Below are 19754 nucleotides of genomic sequence, written 5' to 3'. Positions count from 1 at the left end.
ATAATAAATAGGGCAGGCACACCTCCTTCTGGTATGGAAAAGATAGAGTCCGTGTAAAATGCATAAACATGTATTAGCCCCAATACATATGAATATTCAAAAAACTGAAATAGAAAATATTTTAAAAGCATTGTTAAAGAAATCTTCCCCCCCCCCCCACCCACAAAAAATGTATATACTGTATACAGTGCTGCCCATAATTATTCATACCCCTGGCAAATGTTGACTTAAAATTACTATTATTCAGCCAGCAAGTAATTTTTTGACGGGAAATGACATAGGTGCCTCCCAAAAGATAATAAGATGATGTACAAGTCATTATTGTGGAAAAAAAAAAAAAGATTTCTTAGCTTTTATTTACATTTGAGCAAAAAATACAAGATGTTCCGCACTGTGGAAAATCTCAGAGGACGTGGTCGGAAGTCAAAAGTGACACCTGTGCTGACCAGGAGGATAGATAGAGAGGTCAAAAAGAATCCAAGGATCACCACCAAGGCCATCCTGGTGAATCTGGGCTCTGCTGGTGGCAATGTCTCAAGGCAGACAATCCAATGGACACTGCACACTGCTGGGTTTCATGGATGCAGACCAGGCACACAAGATCGCTTGGCCTTTGCAAAAGCTCATCTGGACAAAGAAGAAGACTTCTGGTCTTCTGTGTTATGGTCAGATGAAACAAAAATGTAATTGTTTGGTCACAATGATGTGTCCTTCGTTTGGCGTAAAAAAAAAAAAGGAGAAGCCTTCAACCCAAAGAACACCACCCCCACTGTCAAACATGGTGGTGGGAACCTAATGCTTTAGGGTGTTTTTCAGCCACTGGACCAGGGAACCTAATCATAGTAAACGGCACCATGAAAAAAGAGCAATACATGAGGATTCTCAACGACAACATCAGGCAGTCTGCAGAGAAACTTGGCCTTGGGCACCAGTGGACATTTCAGCATGACAATGACCCAAAACACACAGCAAAGGTAGTGAAGAAATGGTAAGCAGACAACAACATTAACGTTTTGGAGTGGCCCGGCCAGAGTCCAGACTTGAATCCAATCGAGAATCTGTGGAGGGAGCTAAAGATCAGGGTGATGGCAAGAAGACCCTCCAACCTGAAAGATTTGGAGCTCATTGCTAAAGATGGATGGGCAAAAATACCTGTGGAGACATGCAAAAATCTGGTCTGCAATTATAGGAAGAGTTTGATTGCTGTAATAGCCAATAAAGGCTTTTCTATTGATTATTGAGAAGGGTAGGAATAATTTAGGACTGGACACTTTTTGCTTAAATGTAAATAAAAGCTGAGAAATGTTTTTTTTTCCACAATAATGCGTCTTGTACATCGTCTTATTCTCTTTTGGGAGACACCAAAGTGTGTACTGGATCGGTCATCAGTATCTGGTTGGTGGCATCTGACAACCAGGAGCCTCACCGATTAGCAGTTTGAGAAGGCACCAGTGCTCACAGTAGTGCCACGGCCTTCTCCAGCCTCTCCTAAGCCATGTGATGTCACATTCATCAGTCACATGACCTGGGCTCGGCTCGGCCCCATAGAAGTGAATGAGCCTGCGCGAGATACCAAGCACAGTCGTTATACAATGTACAGCACTGTGCTTGGTGAGCAAGAAGAAGGCCCGTGCCTTCTCAAAAACTAGATCGGTGGGGGTCCCGGTTGTCAGATTCCCACCAATCAGATTCTGATGACCCATCCAGTAAATAAAAACATTTGGAAAACCCCTTTAACCCTTTCAGAACACTGCCATATTTTACCTTTAAGGACCAGGCCGTTTTTTGGAAATGTGACGTGTCACTTTATGTGTTATTAATAACTTTGGGACGCTTTTACTTATCCAGGCCATTCTGAGAGCGTTTTCTCGTGACACATTGTACTTCAAATTTCAGTCAATATTTTTCATTTTTATTTTTAAAATCCTAAATTTACAAAAAGAAATAACAAAATCGCAACTTTCCAAATTTCAATTTTTCTGCTTTCAAAACTGATAATGATACCTCATAAAATAGTTATTACTTTACATTTCCCATATGTCTACTTTATGTTTGGATAATTTTGTGAATGCTATTTTATTTTTTGGGGACGTTAGAAGGCTTAGGCTACTTTCACACTAGCGTTTTTTGCGGGTCGGTCATGGATCTGCAAAAACGCTTCTGTTACATTTAGAGATGAGAGAATTTACGCTTATGAAATTCGTTCACACTTTGTAAAAGGTGAATTGCGTTATGGTCCGTGGTAGCGGAATCCATAACTCAATTGTATGACAGAATGCATAACGTAATGCCTTTAGAAGTCTATGGCCTGCCAAATGGATCCATTTCTGTTATGCAGGAGAGGAGTCCCCTGCATAACGGAAACGGAACAGATCCGTTTTGCAGCCCATGGACTTCTATTATGACGGATTGAAAAAAGGAATGCCTCTAAGGGCATTCCGTTTTGCATTCCGTCATAGAATTGCATTATGGGGAGGTAAAGGGGGCGGGGGGCGCTTGACTTCAGGCGAGAAAGTCTTGAGGGCAAGGGTGCAAAGGCTATCGTTAACGTAGCGTGGCCCGTTAAATAAGTCTTTTTTACAGACTTTTGCCGCATTGCACAGAAAAGAGACAGACCCCTTTTTATAATCATGCTACAGGCTGCAATGAGATACTGCTGGCGGTTTAATATGCATTTTCTAGGTGACAGGTTCCCTTTAGGCTGGGTTCACACTTGAGCGTTGCGCAAACGCGCATTTTTATGCGCGTTTTTGTAATAGTAAACGCGCGTTTGACGCGCGTTTGTGTGATTCACTACAGTGTCCTATGGCCACAAACGCCCCAAAAGTCGCTCATGTACTTTTTGGAGCGTCGGGCGTTTTACAGCGCGATCGTACGCGCTGTAAAACGCCCAAGTGTGAACCATTCCCATAGGGAATCATTGGTTTCTCCTTGTTGAGCGTTTTACAGCGCGTAGGAACGCGCTGTAAAACGCTCAGGTGTGAACCCAGCCTTAAGGACCAGTTTAGTTATGAAGTCACTGTTGGGCTTACATGATAGAAACCACCTATAAATGGCCCCCTTTTACAAACTACACACCTCAAGGTATTCAAAACTGATTTTGCAAACTTTTTTTTTTTTAACCCTTTAGGTGTTCCACAAGAATTAAAGAAAAATTTACATACAATTTCACTTTTTTTGGCAGATTTTCCATTTTAACCAATTTTTTTTTACCCCAGTAAGGCTGAGTTCACACAGGCGAGATTTCCGCGCGGGTGCAAGGCGGGAGATGAACGCATTGCACCCGCACTGAATCTGGACCCATTCATTTCTATGGGGCTGTGCACATGAGCTGTGATTTTTCACGCATCACTTACGAAAATCGCAGCATGTTCTATGTTGTGCGTTTATCACACAACGCAGGTCCCATAGAAGTGAATGGGGCTGAGTGAAAATCGCAAGCATCCGCAATCAAGTGCGGATGCGGTGCGATTTTCACGCGTGGTTGCTAAGATGACAGTCTTTTCATTGTATTATTTTCCCTTCTAACATGGTTATAAGGGAAAATAATAGCATTCTGAATACAGAATGCATAGTACAATAGCGCTGGAGGGGTTAAAAAAAAAAATATTAACTCGCCTTCTCCTCTTGATCGCATAGATGCCGATCTCTTCTCTTCTCACTTCTTTAATCATGAGCTGCCGGCTAAAGGACCTGTGGTGACGTCAGATCACATGATCCATCACCGTAAAAAAAAAAATATATACATTTATGTGGAAATTGTAAGTTTAGTTCAACAGGAAATTCTTTCACTTATGAAATAAGGGGTGGTTGAGTGCCCTTGTAAAAAAAAAACAACAATATTTAGGAAGAACTAAAAGAACACTTAAAAAGAGAATATCTGAACACATAATGAACATCAGAAATGCATTTGAAAAGCACTCTTTAAATATTGTAAACTGTTTCACAACAAAGATCCAATGGGTTTAACCTTTGCGGCCTTTGAAAAAGTAGAAAAGCATTGGAGAGTAGGAAATCTAATTTCAAGGACGTTTAGAATCTCGAAGAATTTTTGACTTTGACGCACTCTTAGGCTACTTTCACACTAGCGTTCATAGGTCCGTTCGTGAGCTCCGTTTGAAGGGGCTCACGAGCGGACCCGAACGCCTCCGTCCAGCCCTGATGCAGTCTGAATGGAGCGGATCCGCTCAGACTGCATCAGTCTGGCGGCGTTCAGCCTCCGCTCCGCTCGCCTCCGCACGGACAGGCGGACAGCTGAACGCTGCTTGCAGCTTTCAGCTGTCCGCCTGGCCGTGCGGAGGCGAGCGGATCCGTTCAGACTTACAATGTAAGTCAATGGGAACGGATCCGCTTGAAGATTTCGCCATATGGCTCAATCTTCAAGCGGATCCGTCCCCCATTGACTTTACATTGAAAGTCTGAACGGATCCGCTCAGGCATCTTGCGCACTTAGAAAATTTTCTAAGTTATTAATGCAGATGGATCCGTACTGAACGGAGCCTCCGTCTGCATTAATATGATCGGATCCGTTCAGAACGGATCCAATCGAACGCTAGTGTGAAAGTAGCCTTACCTGGGGGACTCAATGCAGAAAAATAACTCTTTGGTTTTTGTAGAAAATGGATGGGTGCCCTTCACTGACTGAACATCGGAGTCAGGCTGATTTACCAGCACTCCGATCTCCCCTCGGTGGGAGGCCCCCCATCCTAGTCCACCAGACAAGAAATATCTACAAACAATAGGGAGATGTAAGGAAGATATTTATAAATAACATATAATATCTAAAAAATAAAAAAAATAAACAAAAGAAGAAAAATTTAATAATAAATATACTATGTTGTGCTACCTTAACTCCACCAGAGAGGTTATCCATCTAGTTTTTTTTTATTATTTTTATAGTCATTTGTAGCAGTTTTAATATTTGTATGTATGCATATATAAATGTGGACTGTTATTATACAAGAAGAGAAGGAACTACTGGTACTTTGAAAATGCATATGTAGACAAAAAACGCATTAAAGGGAACCTGTCACTGGGATTTTGTGTATAGAGCTGAGGACATGGGTTGCTAGATCGCCGCTAGCACATCCACAATACCCAGTCCCCATAGCTCTCTGTGCTTTTATTGTGTCAAAAAAACGATTTGATACATATGCAAATTAACCTGAGATGAGTCCTGTCCCTGACTCGTCTCACGTACAGGACTCATCTCAGGTTAATTTGCATATGTATCAAACTGGTTTTTTTACACAATAAAAGCACACAGAGCTATGGGGATTGGGGATTGCGGATGTGCTAGCGGCCATCTATCAACCCATGTCCTCAGCTCTATACACAAAATCCCGGTGACAGGTTCCCTTTAAAGACGCATCAAAACCACAATGCATTTTATCTATATGTTTTGAAAGTTATTAGATTCATATTACTAACAAAGAAAGACTAATGCTATCATTCTTTGTAGTAAAAGCCAATAGAGTCTTAAATATATGGAGGAATATGTGGATAAAAAATTATGTAAAAAAGGAGAAATCCAGTGGGGGTTTTGGATGGGACTGGAAAGTACTCTAAAATAAATATGACCACTGAATGAGTCAGCATAAGTCAGAAACGCGTCTGGTATTATTGATATTACTTACGGAATCCAGGACCCACTTAAACAACTCACTAACCCATTGAGGAAATATCGTGTTGCTGGAATAAATACAGATGAAGTGTGGAGTGCTCCACAGACACGACCTGAGCTGCACTAGTATATATCAGGAGCGGGGAAGAAGTGCAGCAAGCGCTTCCGATACTCACCCTCCCTGGTCGTCTTTGATGGGGCCCGCGCTGCACTGTCCTGACCCCGTACAGCGTCGGGACATAGTGTGTGCACTATGACCTGACGCTGCACGCTGTAAGGTGACAGTGCAGCGCGAGCCGGAGAAGACAGGGGAGCGGGAAACCGGACCTCGTGAATGAAGAGGAGCCGCGGCGCAGGAGAGGTGAGGAGTTTTTTATTTTATTCATAGGTCTGATGGGGGTTAATAAAGGTCTGATAGGGGTTAATAAAGGGCTGATCTGAGGACTGATAGGGGTTAATAAAGTCAGTGAGGAGGGGGGATGGTATGGAAATTGGCATTTGGCACTAGTATATTATAAATGTAAATTATAAATTGACTACCAACTAAAGGCTTTATTAATTTATAATTTACATTTATAATATACTAGAGTGCCAAATGCAAATATATTCTTACATTTTAGCTATATTTTTATACTAGTTATAATAAATAAGTATATGGATGACATAAATCTGATGTCTCTGGATAGTTCCAAATGAAGAGTGCCTGTCTACAACAATACATATAACTAAGGCCTCTTTCACACTTGCGTTGTCCGGATCCGGCGTGTACTCCACTTGCCGGAATTACACGCCGGATCCGGAAAAACGCAAGTGTACTGAAAGCATTTGAAGATGGATCCGTCTTCAAAATGCGTTCAGTGTTACTATGGCAGCCAGAACGCTATTAAAGTCCTGGTTGCCATAGTAGGAGCGGGGAGCGGTATACTTACAGTCCGCGCGGCTCCCGGGGCGCTTCAGAATGACGTCAGAGCGCCCCATGCGCATGGATGACGTGCCATGCGATCACGTCATCCATGCGCGTGGGGTGCCCTGACGTCACTCTGGAGCGCCCCGGGAGCCGCACGGACGGTAAGTATGCTGCTCCCCACTACACTTTACCATGGCTGCCAGGACTTTAGCGTCCCGGCAGCCATGGTAACCATTTAGAAAAAGCTAAACGTCGGATCCGGCAATGCGCCGAAACGACGTTTAGCTTAAGGCCAGATCCGGATCAATGCCTTTCAATGGGCATTAATTCCGGATCCGGCCTTGCGGCAAGTGTTCAGGATTTTTGGCCGGAGCAAAAAGCGCAGCATGCTGCGGTATTTTCTCCGGCCAAAAAATGTTCCGTTCCGGAACTGAAGACATCCTGATGCATCCTGAACTGATTTCACTCCATTCAGAATGCATTAGGATAATCCTGATCAGGATTCTTCCTGCATAGAGCCCCGTCAACGGAACTCTATGCCGGAAGAAAAGAACGCAAGTGTGAAAGAGCCCTAAGTTTGACGGGATAAGTCAAAGAGCCAGAGCACCTTTTATCCAGAACAGGAAAAGGGGTGAGCCGCTAAATTAACCAATTTTGGATTAGGAGAACACTTTATATATTTTTTTTTCTCTCTTTTTTTTTTTTTTTTTTTTTTTGGTCCCACCTTGGGACTTCAACTTCTGGGGTCTACAATCCTGTATTGGAATGCATTGCCTGTCAGCTTTTACCCAGACACAGAGCATATGCGAACCAGCCTGAGGGGCTGTATCTCATAGGCTTCTGTAGAAGGCAAGCCCCTGTGCCTATGGAAAGGTATCAGGCTGCCTTCTCTGCCATTGGGATCCAGTCACTGCAGTGCTGGGACCCGATGGGAAAGCAGAGGGAACCCATACCCGCGGCATATAAGGGGTTAATACACTGGCATTGGTCTTTTGACCGATGCTGGCGTATGCAGCAGTGGCCCGGCTGTCAGTGACTGCCTGGTCCGTGCCGCTGGGCGGGCGCAGCTCCCGCCCGATCAGCCCGCCATAAATGTACGGTGTAGGTCCTCTAGGGGTTAAGAAGAATGGATGGATGCTACTAGTTGGTGTGTGACAGTTTGACCCTTGCAGCAGTTTTTTTATTGGACAATGGCAGACTGTGCAAGGACCCCCCCCCCCCCCCCCCAATCGGGACTTTTATTGCAAACTGCACGTAATTCATTCATCACTTCCAGAAGGAATAATAAATAAACGTACAACATAGTCACAAGAATAGATGCTCTGGAATTGTTGTTCCATGGGGAATGCAAGTAGTTACTAATACAGGAGAGGTGACAGGTTATGTTCGAAGCGGTTGTCCGGCTGATTATTATTTTTTATATTTTTTTTTTAATAGGCTCAGAACAGTGTAAAATAACTTGGGATATTACACTTTCTGGTCCCCCTGGATACACAGGACATGATCACCCAGCCAGTCACTGGCCGCAGTGGTGACCCGCCTCATTCATGAGTGGTCATTTCCTGCACGTCGAAAGGGACCACAAAGTAGAAACCAACAGGTGATCGGAAAGCATCAGAACTGGATTATACCGTTTTTACCCTTTTGTAATAAATTTTAATCAGTTAGAAGACCCCTTTAACATTATATATAGTTATTGAATATGAATTTGTGACAAAACTATTTGTTTTTTCCATTTATTTTCTAGATGGAACAGATCAAAAGGGCCAACAAACTGTTTTCTACTGATTGTATCTTCTTGAGGAAGTCCTTAAATATTCCTGTTATATCAGAGAAGCCCTCTCTTTTTAATGGACTAAGCTTGTTGGACTCGCCAGAAAATGAATGTCAAGAGGATAGCAATGCAGCGGGTGAAGAAGAGGTGTCCCCTCCAGCAAATCATACCCCTTCACTCAGCAGTCCCAAAACCGGCCGATCAGTAGTTACACAAGATGAAGAGCTATCTGCCAAAGACTTCCTTCATAGATTGGACTTGCAGATAAAGAGGTCCACACAGGCAGCCAAAAGACTGAAAGAAGAAGAATACCTCAGGTAATTCACAAATATGTGCATACAAATGGAGAGCTGCTGCAAACCAAAATACAGCATCCTCCTGCAGTAACCGTTATTTGTTTGGGTTTTACCTGTGAGCCTCATAGTCCTCATTTAGAGGGACCTCTACCTGTACCATAGTTTGTGTATTGTGATATGCTGATGTTGACATAATTGGGAAATATTGGGGGGAGATATATCAGGACTGGTGGATCTATCCGCCAGTCTTGATCTCCCTGCACTGTTATGAGATGTACCTGATCAGTTAAGAGGCAGACGCCTCTTATCAAATCGGTCGCATCTCTGCTCTGCCGTGCACCAGAAAGTGAAGTCTATGTCCGCTACAGGCTGGTAAACTCCAGCTATAACTTCCGCCACAAGTTATACACCCCTTTTCCTCCTCACTTCTTAAAAGTGCAGAGAAGCTCAAAAAGTCGCAAATTATGGTGCACACATGTGGTGTGCTATAACGTGCGACTTTTTTACGCCACAATTGTACGAGAGTATTACTGTAGTTCAGCGGCGGCCTGAAGCACACGGCGTCATAGCAACCAGTGACGCCGTGCGCTCCTGCTCGCAGCCGGAATCCAGGCCGTGTTACCATGGACCGCTCACGGCTGTGAAACACGGCCGTGTGCATTCGGCCTAAGACAAGGACCTACAGTAAATACCAACTCTGCTGGTTCCGTACTGGCCTGAATTAGATTCAGGAAATGCAGGTTCCACATGCATGCTGAGCCCAAACTAGCTCACCCTCTGCATTCCCATGCCATGGGGGTCTGATCTAAGGCTGGGGAGGGTCTGATGGTGTCTGATCTGAGGCTGATGTAGGCTGAAAGGTCTGATCTGAGGCTGATGGAGGTGTGGGGGCAGATCTGAGGCTGATGGAGGTGTGGGGGCAGATCTGAGGCTGATGGAGGTGTGGGGGCAGATCTGAGGCTGATGGAGGTGTGGGGGCAGATCTGAGGCTGATGGAGGTGTGGGGGCAGATCTGAGGCTGATGGAGGTGTGGGGGCAGATCTGAGGCTGATGGAGGTGTGGGGGCAGATCTGAGGCTGATGGAGGTGTGGGGCAGATCTGAGACTGAGAAAGGGACAAAGGCAGGGACAGTTGCGAAGGAAGAGGCGGGGGGCAGTGGCAGAGTGAAAGCTGGGTAAACCCCTCTCTGGACCCCCCTGGGATTAGCTTGGCTGTCATTAATGCCAAATAAAGAACTAAATAAATAACATTCTGAACGTAAAAATTAGACTGCTATGTTTGGTCAAAATGGCGCCTGTACCACAGGTGAAACTCGAAAAATTTGAATATTGTGCAAAAGTTCATTTATTTCAGTAATGCAACTTAAAATTAGAATTTTGTGAAAAGGTTCAGTATTCTAGGCTCAGAGTGTCACACTCTAGTCAGCTAATTAATCCATACCCCCTGAGCAAAGGGGACCTGAGATTGTGACTTTGGGGTTTTATAAGCTATAAGCCATAATCGTGCAAGTTATGACAAATAAAGGTTTGAAATATCTCACTTTGCATGTAATGAGTCTATCTCATATTAGTTTCACCTTTTTAAGTTGCATTACTGAAATAAATGAACTTTGCACAATATTCAAATTTTTGGAGTTTCACCTGTATATGTAATATACAGTCAGGTCCATAAATATTGGGACATTGAAACAAGATGTTCTTTAACTGCAGTCTGTCAGCTTTAATTTGTGGGTATTTGCATACAAATCAGGTGAACGGTGTAGGAATTACAACAGTTTGCATATGTGCCTCCCACTTGTTAAGAGACCAAAAGTAATGGGACAGAATAATAATCATAAATCAAACTTTCACTTTTTAATACTTGGTTGCAAATCCGTTGCTGTCAATTACAGCCTGAAGTCTGGAACACATAGACATCACCAGATGCTGGGTTTCATCCCTGGTGATGCTCTGCCAGGCCTCTACTGCAACTGTCTTCAGTTCCTGCTTGTTCTTGGGGCATTTTCCCTTCAGTTTGGTCTTCAGCAAGTGAAATGCATGCTCAATCGGATTCGGGTCAGGTGATTGACTTGGCCATTGCAGAACATTCCACTTTTTTCCATTAAAAAACTCTTTGGTTGCTTTTGCAGTATGCTTTGGGTCATTGTCTATCTGCACTGTGAAGCGCCATCCAATGGGTTCTAAAGCATTTGGCTGAATATGAGCAGATAATATTGCCCGAAACACTTCAGAATTCATCCTGCTGCTTTTGTCACCAGTCACATTATCAATACAAGAGAACCAGTTCCATTGCCAGCCATACATGCCCACACCATGACACTACCACCACCATGCTTCACTGATGAGGTGGTATGCTTAGGATAATGAGCAATTCCTTTCCTTCTCCATACTCTTCTCTTCCCATCACTCTGGTACAAGTTGATCTTGGTCTCATCTGTCCATAGGATGTTGTTCCAGAACTGTGAAGGCTTTTTTAGATGTCGTTTGGCAAACTCTAATCTGGCCTACCTGTTTTTGAGGCTCACCAATGGGTTACATCTTGTGGTGAACCCTCTGTATTCACTCTGGTGAAGTCTTCTCTTGATTGTTGTCTTTGACACACATACACCTACCTCCTGGAGAGTGTTCTTGATCTGGCGAACTGTTGTGAAGGGTGTTTTCTTCACCAGGGAAAGAATTCTTCGGCCATCCACCACAGTTGTTTTCCGTGGTCTTCTGGGTCTTTTGGTGTTGCTGAACTCACCAGTGCATTCCTTTTTAAGAATGTTCCAAACAGTAGTTTTGGCCACGCCTAATAGTTTTGCTATCTCTCTGATGGGTTTGTTTTGTTTTTTCAGCCCAATGATGGCTTGCTTCACTGATAGTGACAGCTCTTTGGATCTCATCTTGAGAGTCAACAGCAATATATTCCAAATGCAAATAGCACACTTGAAATTAGGGATCGACCGATATTGATTTTTTTAGGGCCGATACCGATAATTTGTGAACTTTCAGGCCGATAGCCGATAATTTATACCGATATTCTGGGAATTTTCATTTTTGAAAAAAAATAAAAAATTCCCACAAATCTGCTGAAAATTTATGTTTATTGTTAATGTGTATTTTTTTTTTTTTGTAAATCTTTCTTTTTCATTTATATTTAATATTTTGGTGTTTTTATTATTTTTTTACTAACTTTTAGCCCCCTTAGGGACTAGAACCCTTGTCATATTCACCCTGATAGAGATCTATCAGGGTGAATAGGAGCTCACACTGTCCCTGCTGCTGTGTGCTTTGTGCACACAGCAGCATGGAGCTTATCATGGCAGCCAGGGCTTCAATAGCGTCCTGGCTGCCATGGTAACCGATCGGAGCCCCAGCATTACACTGCTGGGGCTCCGATCGGAGGAGCAAGGGAGAGGGGATCCTGTGGAGGGGCGCACTGCGACTGGGGTGGGGGGGCCCTATGCGCCACCACTGGGGGGGGGGGGGGGGGCGCACTGCGCCACCAATGTCTGATACTGGGGGGCTTGGGGGGGGCGCACTGCGCCACCAATGAAGCTTAATCCCACATTTATTCATATACAGGAGGCGGGAGCTGGCTGCAGGATCACATAGCCGGCTCCCGACCTCTATGAGCAGTAGCTGCGATCCGCGGCACCTGAGGAGTTAACTACCGCAGATCGCAGCTACAGCTCATAGAGGCCGGGAGCCGGCTATGTGATCCTGCAGCTCCCGCCTCCTGTATATGAATGAATGATAGATTAATCTTCATTGGTGGAGCAGTGGCCATAGCTCCTCCCCTCCTCCTGTCCCCTCTCTCCTCATTGGCGGCAGCGGCAGGAGCAGCACAGGGGGAGGAGACACTGCTCCTTCTCCCCTGTGCTGCTGAGGGAACACGGAGAGCGCTGTCAGCAGCGCGATCTGTGTTCCCCATACACTATCGGAATATCGGCAAAATAGATGCCGATACCGATAGTGTTCAAAATCCTGAATATCGGCCGATAATATCGGTAAATCCGATAATCGGTCGATCCCTACTTGAAATGAACTCTGGACCTTTTATCGGCTCATTGTAATTGGGATAATGAGGGAATAACACACACCTGGCCATGGAACAGCTGAGAAGCCAATTGTCCCATTACTTTTGGTCCCTTAACAATTGGGAGGCACATATGCAAACTGTTGTAATTCCTGCATCGTTCACCTTATTTGGATATAAATGCCCTCAAATTAAAGCTGACAGTCTGCAGTTAAAGTACATATTGTTTGTTTCATTTCAAATCCATTGTGGTGGTGTATATAGCCAAACATTTTAAAATTGTGTCTATGTCCAAATATTTATGGACCTGACTGTATATAGTGCAGGTAGGGGTGGGCGATATAGACGATATACGATATAAACAATATAAATTTGGCCAACGATAGAGATTTCGTTTGTATCGCCATATCGCGGTAGAACATGGCATGCACCGCTCTCGGCGTGCACCATGTGATCCTGAGTCAGCACAGTGGAGAAGGAGGGAGTGTGGCCACTGCGCCACCAATGAATTCCTGAATACAAACGTAGCTTGCGTGTGCCGGCCTTATCCCATACCCGGCCTCTGACTGCGCGCTGCAAGCCTCCTCGTGACTTCCAGGGGTGTGCGCCTCAGCGCAAGCGCACTACCACAGCACTGGTTAGGTAAAATTTACAGGGAGTGCTGACTCGCGGACACTGCACCCTCAGGGTAAGGAGATCTGACTGTCTTTTCTCCTTACCCTCACACTGCGCACGCGCGGATTGTGAAATCTCCTTTTGCTCCCAGCACTACCAGCCATCCGGGAGGTGGGTGCAGCATATTGGCCTAACCCTTGTGAGGGTAAGGAGAGTCCACAATCCGCGTATGCGCAGTGTGAGGGTAAGGGGAAAAGACTGTCAGATCTCCTTACCCCTGAGGGCACATGCACGGTGTCCATGAGTCAGCGCTCCCTGTAATTTTACCTTACCTCTGCCGTGGTAGTGTGATTGCGCTGAGGCGCTCACCCTCGGAAGTTGAGGCGCATCCCCCCGGAAGTCACGAGGGGTAAGGTATTTTCACGAGTAAGGATTTTTGTTAGAAAGCCGGCACCTGGAGCTTCTGCAAACAGCTGATCGGCAGGGTTTCTGGGATCGGACCCCCACCTATCTGATATTGCCCTTAAGATTGTTCAGTCCCGGAGAACCCCTTTAATATCAGACGAACTACTGTAGCATAGTTAGTGTTCCCTTTATTCATGTTATATAAGAGCACTGCAGGTGTGATAGAGATGACAGTTGCTGCTTTAACACATAGAAGGCTTCAGACACCTGTGATAAGTTTATTCCCTGCAGTGTCGCCTCCATAATTATCCGTGTATAAACGCCTGTCGGGAGTGGATGCGTTCAGAGAAGAGCGGTAACTGAATTACAGCCTAATGCATTTATTACATAATACTGACAGGAGGATGATTACTCTTCACATCGCTAGTCATGCATGTCATGCTGCATTCGCTCGAAGGCTAGGGACCCTAGCCCAGTTATTTCAAGCTTGACGTATATTTTGAGCTTCTACGGAATATATAAAGACCTTTTTTTTTATATATTTTTTCCGATCTTAAAAGGTTTCCTAATTGTGTAAATGTGTTCTATAATTTATTATACCTGAGCAGACCCCCAAATCAGACCCTAATTCTTCATCAGACCTTAGATCAGACTCAGAGCTCCCTCCATCAGCCTCATATCAGACCCCCGCCAACCTCCATCAGCCTCAGATCCACCCCAACCTCCATCAGCCTCCGCCTCCATTTTCCTCAGATCAGCTCCCCATCAGCTTTAGATCGGATCCCCATCAGACCTCAGAGCACACTTTAAAAAAAATTAATAAACTCGCCTGCTCCAGATGGCCTGCGGAACCAGGACTCGTGGCACTGCTTCGAACAGCCCGTGCTACACTGTGACCTACTCTACATCCTTCCACATGCTGATGATCCATTTGGACTGTAAGACCCCATGCCACTCTTCCCCCACTTTTAAGGGAAAAAAGTGCGTCTTATAGTCTGAAAAATACGGTAATTCTGTTTCTGATATACTCTGTGAGGAGCCAAACATCATTTTACTTTGCTGCAAATCTCTGCTCTGTCCAGCTATATACGTTTTTGTTTTTTCCAAATCGCTTACAGTGGTATAAAATAAAGGCCCTTCTTTATACCAGTTGATGATAAGGAACACTTAAAGAGGACCTTTCACTTGTATAAGCTATGTGAACTGAGTATGCTGCCATATAGAGCGGCGCCCGGGGATCTCACTGCACTTACTATTATCCCCGGGTGCCGCTCCGTTCTCCCGTTATAGGCTCCGGTACCTTTTCTTCTTAAGTTATAGTAGGCGGTTCTTCCCTTGTCCTGTGGGCGTCTCCTTCTCCTAGGCTGCAGCGCTGGCCAATCGCAGCGCACAGCTCACAGCCTGGGAGGTTTTTTTCTCCCAGGCTGTGAGCTGTGCGCTGCGATTGGCCAGCGCTGCAGCCTAGGAGAAGGAGACGCCCACAGGACAAGGGAAGACCCGCCTACTATAACTTAAGGAGCAAAGGTACCGGAGCCTATAACGGGGGAACGGAGTGGCGCCCGGGGATAATAGTAAGTGCAGTGAGATCCCCGGGCGCCGCTCTATATGGCAGCATACTCCGTTCACATAGCTTATACAAGTGAAAGGTCCTCTTTAACCCCTTCCCGACCTATGACATGTATACTCGTCATGGAGCACTGCTAGTTAGTGCTCCATGACGAGTATAAACGTCATGGCATTAAACTGTCACCATGTCTGCAGACATGGTGACAGCGCTGAGTGCCGGCTGTTACACACAGCCAGGCACCCAGTGTCAATGCCGAGGGGGGGTCCTGTGACCCCCCCCCCCCGTATCGGCGATTGCTTCAAACCGCAGGTCAATTCAGACCTGCGGTTTTTTAGCGCTTTATGTAGTTTCTGATCCCTGCGGTCCCTGACCGCAGGGATCAGAAACTTTAAAATTCCCCAAATAAAGTTTTTTTTACCCCCCCCCCCCCCCTGCACCCCTGAATGGTATTATGTGGGCGGGTGGTGCAGGGGGAGGGGTGCGGGAGGCGGGCAGTGCGGCAGGCGGGATCGCGATCCCCCGCCCGCCTCCCCTTTAATAATCGTTGGTTTCTAGTGGGTATACCAGGGTGCCAGCACATTGCTGGCACCCTGGTATAAACGGCTGACATCGTTGATGCGATGTCAGCCGTTTAACCCTTTCCATACAGCGGTCCGTACGGACCGCTGTATGGAAAAGGTTAACAGCGCAGGGAGCTCCCTCCCTCTCCGATCGGGGGGCTGCTGTTCCTTTGCAGCCCCCGATGGGAGAGGGAGAGAGCTCCCAGACAGCCCCCCCAGAGCCCCGTCTTCACCCTTCCCCGTCTGCGCAGTTGTGACAGACGGGGAAGGTTCCCATGGCTTTCAGCATAGATCTGTTCAGGCAAACTGTAAGTAAAATACAGTACAGTACTGTATAGTATATTGTACTGTATTATACAGACATCCGACCCACTGGATCTTCAAGAACCAAGTGGGTCTGGGTCAAAAAAATGTAAAAAAAAAAGTAAAAGATAAAAAAAAAACATTTTATCACTGAATAAAAATAAATAAAAAACGCTACACATATTAGGTATCGCCGCGTCCGTAACGACCTGATCTATAAAACAATCATGTTACTTTTCCCGCACGGTGAACGCCATAAAAATAAAAAAATGAAAACTATGAGGAAATAGAAATTTTGCCCACCTTACTTCCCAAAAAAGATAATAAAAGTGATCAAAAAAGTCGCATGTACGCCAAAATAGTGCCAATCAAACCGTCACCTCATCCCGCAAAAAATGAGCCCCTACATGAGACAATCGCCTAAAAACTGAAAAAACTATGGCTCTCAGACTATGGAGACACTAAAACATGATTTTTTTTTTTTTTTGTTTCAAAAATGATATTATTGTGTAAAACCTAGATAAATTAAAAAAAGGTAGACATATTAGGTATTGCCACGTCCGTAAGAAACTGCTCTATAACAATACCACATGACCTAACCCCTCAGGTGAACACTGTAAAAAAAAAAAAAAAAAAAAAAAGTGTAATAGCAAGCGATCAAAAAGTCATATGCACCCCAAAATAGTACCAATCTAACCGTCATCTCATCCCGCAAAAATGATACCCAACCTGAGACAATCGACTAAAAACTGAAAAAACTATGGCTCTCAGACTATAGAGACACTAACGCTGGGTTCACACCTAGGCGTTTCTATGCGCGTTTTTGTCGCGCGTTTTATGCGCGTTTTTTTTATAGTGAACGCGCGTTTGGGTGATTGACAGCAGTGTTGTCCAAAGAGTCTATGGCCCAAACGCGCGTCAAACGCGCCAAAAAAAGCTCCTGTACTTTGAGCGTCGGGCGTTTTACAGCGCGATCGTACACGCTGTAAAACGCCCAGGTGTGAACCCTTCCCATAGGGAATCATTGGTTCTTGCCTGTTGTGCGTTTTACAGCGCGTAGGAACGCGCTGTAAAACGCTCAGGTGTGAACCCAGCGTAAAACATGATTTCTTTTGTTTCAAAAATGATATTATTGTGTAAAACCTAGATAAATTAAAAAAAGGTAGACCTATTAGGTATTGCCACGTCCGTAGGAACCTGCTCTATAACAATAGCACATAATCGTACCTGTCAGATGAACGTTGCAAATAATAAAAAATAAAAACTGTGCCAAAACACCTATTTTTTGGGAAATTTTCCATTTTAATCCATTTTTTCCTATAACAAAGCAAGGGTTAACAGCCAAATAAAACTCAATATTTATTGGCCTGATTCTGTAGTTTATATAAATGCCCCATATTTGGTCGTAAACTGCTGTATGGCCACACGGCAGGGCACAGAAGGAAAGGAATGCCATATGGTTTTTGGAAGGCAGTTTTTGCTGGACTGGTATTTTTGACACCATGTCCCATTTGAAGCCCCCCTGATGCACCCCTAGAGTAGAAACTCCAAAAAGTGACCCCATTTTGGAAACTACACCCCTCAAGGTATTCAAAACTGATTTTACAAACTGTGTTAACCCTTTAAGTGTTCCACAAGAGTTAGTGGCAAATGGAGATGAAATTTCAGAATTTCTATTTTTTGTTACTTTGCCTCATAAAAAGTGTAATATAGAGCAACCAAAAATCATATATACCCTAAAATAGTACCAACAAAACTGCCACCTTATCCCATAGTTTCCAAAATGGGGTCACTCTTTTGGAGTTTCTAACCTAGGGGTGCATCAGGGGGGCTTCAAATGGGACATAGTGCCCAAAAAAACTGTCTAGCAAAATCTGCCTTCCAAAAACCGTATGGCATCCCTTTCCTTCTGCGCCCTGCCGTGTGCCCATACAGCGGTTTGCGACCACATATGGGGTGTTTCTGTAAACTACAGAATCAGGGCCATAAATAATGAGTTTTGTTTGGCTGTTAACCCTTGGTTTGTTACTTGAAAAAAAATATTAAAATGGAAAATCTGCCAAAAAAGTGAAATTTTGAAATTGTATCTCTATTTTCCATTAAATCTTGTGCAACACCTAAAGGGTTAACAAAGTTTGTAAAATCAGTTTTGAATACCTTGAGGGGTGTAGTTTTTTAGATGGGGTCACTTTTATAGAGTTTCTACTCTAGGGGTGCATCAGGGGGGCTTCAAATGGGACATGGTGTCAAAAAAACAGTCCAGCAAAATCTGGCTTCCAAAAACCATACGGCGCACCTTTCACTCTACGCCCCGCTGTGTGGCCGTACAGTAGTTTACGGCCACATATGGGGTGTTTCTGTAAACGGCAGAGTCAGGGCAATAAAGATACAGTCTTGTTTGGCTGTTAACCCATGCTTTGTTAGTGGAAAAAATGGGTTAAAATGGAAAATTAGGCAAAAAAATGAAATTCTCAAATTTCATCCCCATTTGCCAATAACTCTTGTGCAACACCTAAAGGGTTAACGAAGTTTGTAAAATCGGTTTTGAATACCTTGAGGGGTGTAGTTTATAGAATGGGGTCATTTTTGGGTGGTTTCAATTATGTAAGCCTCACAAAGTGACTTCAGAGCTGTAGTGGTCCCTAAAAATTGGGTTTTGGAAATTTTCCGAAAAATGCTTCTAAACTTCTAAGCCTTGTAACGTCCCCAAAAAATAAAATGTAATTCCCAAAATGATCCAAACATGAAGTAGACATATGGGGAATGTAAAGTCATCACAATTTTTAGGGGTATTACTATGTATTACAGGAGTAGAGAAACTGAAACTTAGAAATTTGCTAATTTTTCCAAATTTTGGGTAAATTATGTATTTTTTTGTGCAAAAAAAAAATAAAAAAATTTGACTTCATTTTACCAGTGTCATGAAGTACAATATGGGACGAAAAAACAATCTCAGAACGGCCTGGATAAGTAAACGTGTTTTAAAGTTATTCACACACAAACTGACACTGGTCAGATTTGCAAAAAATAGCCTGGTCCTTAAGGTAAAAAATGGCTTGGTCCTGAAAGGGTTAAGGAGCCACCAATTACCCAATAAACAAGCGAATGCCCGTCCATCAGGTGAAAGCATTATTGATGCAGCATTCCAAATCATCTCTAGGCCTCAGATTGTCCTGTGTAAAAAGGGATCTGCTGCCCAGAAACCATGAATCTGTATTGCTGTAGAGATCGCTTATACAGCAGAGATAATTGCTACATGTGAATACTGCTCTCGCCTTCTTTGATGAGCAGACGGTTATCGGGAATGAACAGTTAATACAGTGTCTGAAAAGTCAGCCCATGTAAATGCCCTTAAAGGGAACGAGTCACCTGGATTTTGTGTATAGAGCTGAGGACAGGGGTTGCTAGATGGCCGCTAGCACATCCGCAATACCCAGTCCCCATAGCGCTCTGTGTGCTTTTATTGTGTACAAAAAAAAGCAATTTGATACATATGCAAATTAACCTGAGATGAGTCCTGTCCCTGAGATGAGTCACATACAGGACTCATCTCAGGTTAATTTGCAAATGTATCAAATCAGGTTTTTTTACACAATAAAAGCACACAGAGCTATGGGGACTGGGTATTGCGGATGTGCTAGCAGCCATCTAGCAACCCATGTCCTCAGCTCTATACCCAAAATC

At 44.3% G+C, this 19754-nt stretch overlaps 1 protein-coding gene across 1 annotated transcript in view; it reads left to right on the top strand.

The window, feature by feature from the left end:
- Positions 1-19754, top strand: part of LYSMD2 (LysM domain containing 2) — a 43272-nt gene that overhangs the window by 17581 nt on the left and 5937 nt on the right. The window contains exon 2 of the mRNA XM_044283273.1: positions 8278-8621. Within this exon, the coding sequence (XP_044139208.1) occupies positions 8278-8621 (344 nt within the window). The remainder of the gene's footprint in view (positions 1-8277; positions 8622-19754) is intronic.

Source organism: Bufo gargarizans, chromosome 2, assembly GCF_014858855.1.
Source record: "Bufo gargarizans isolate SCDJY-AF-19 chromosome 2, ASM1485885v1, whole genome shotgun sequence".
Taxonomy (NCBI): Eukaryota; Metazoa; Chordata; class Amphibia; order Anura; family Bufonidae; genus Bufo; species Bufo gargarizans.
Note: the sequence above shows the minus strand (reverse complement) of the source record. Positions and strands in the feature narration are given on the sequence as shown.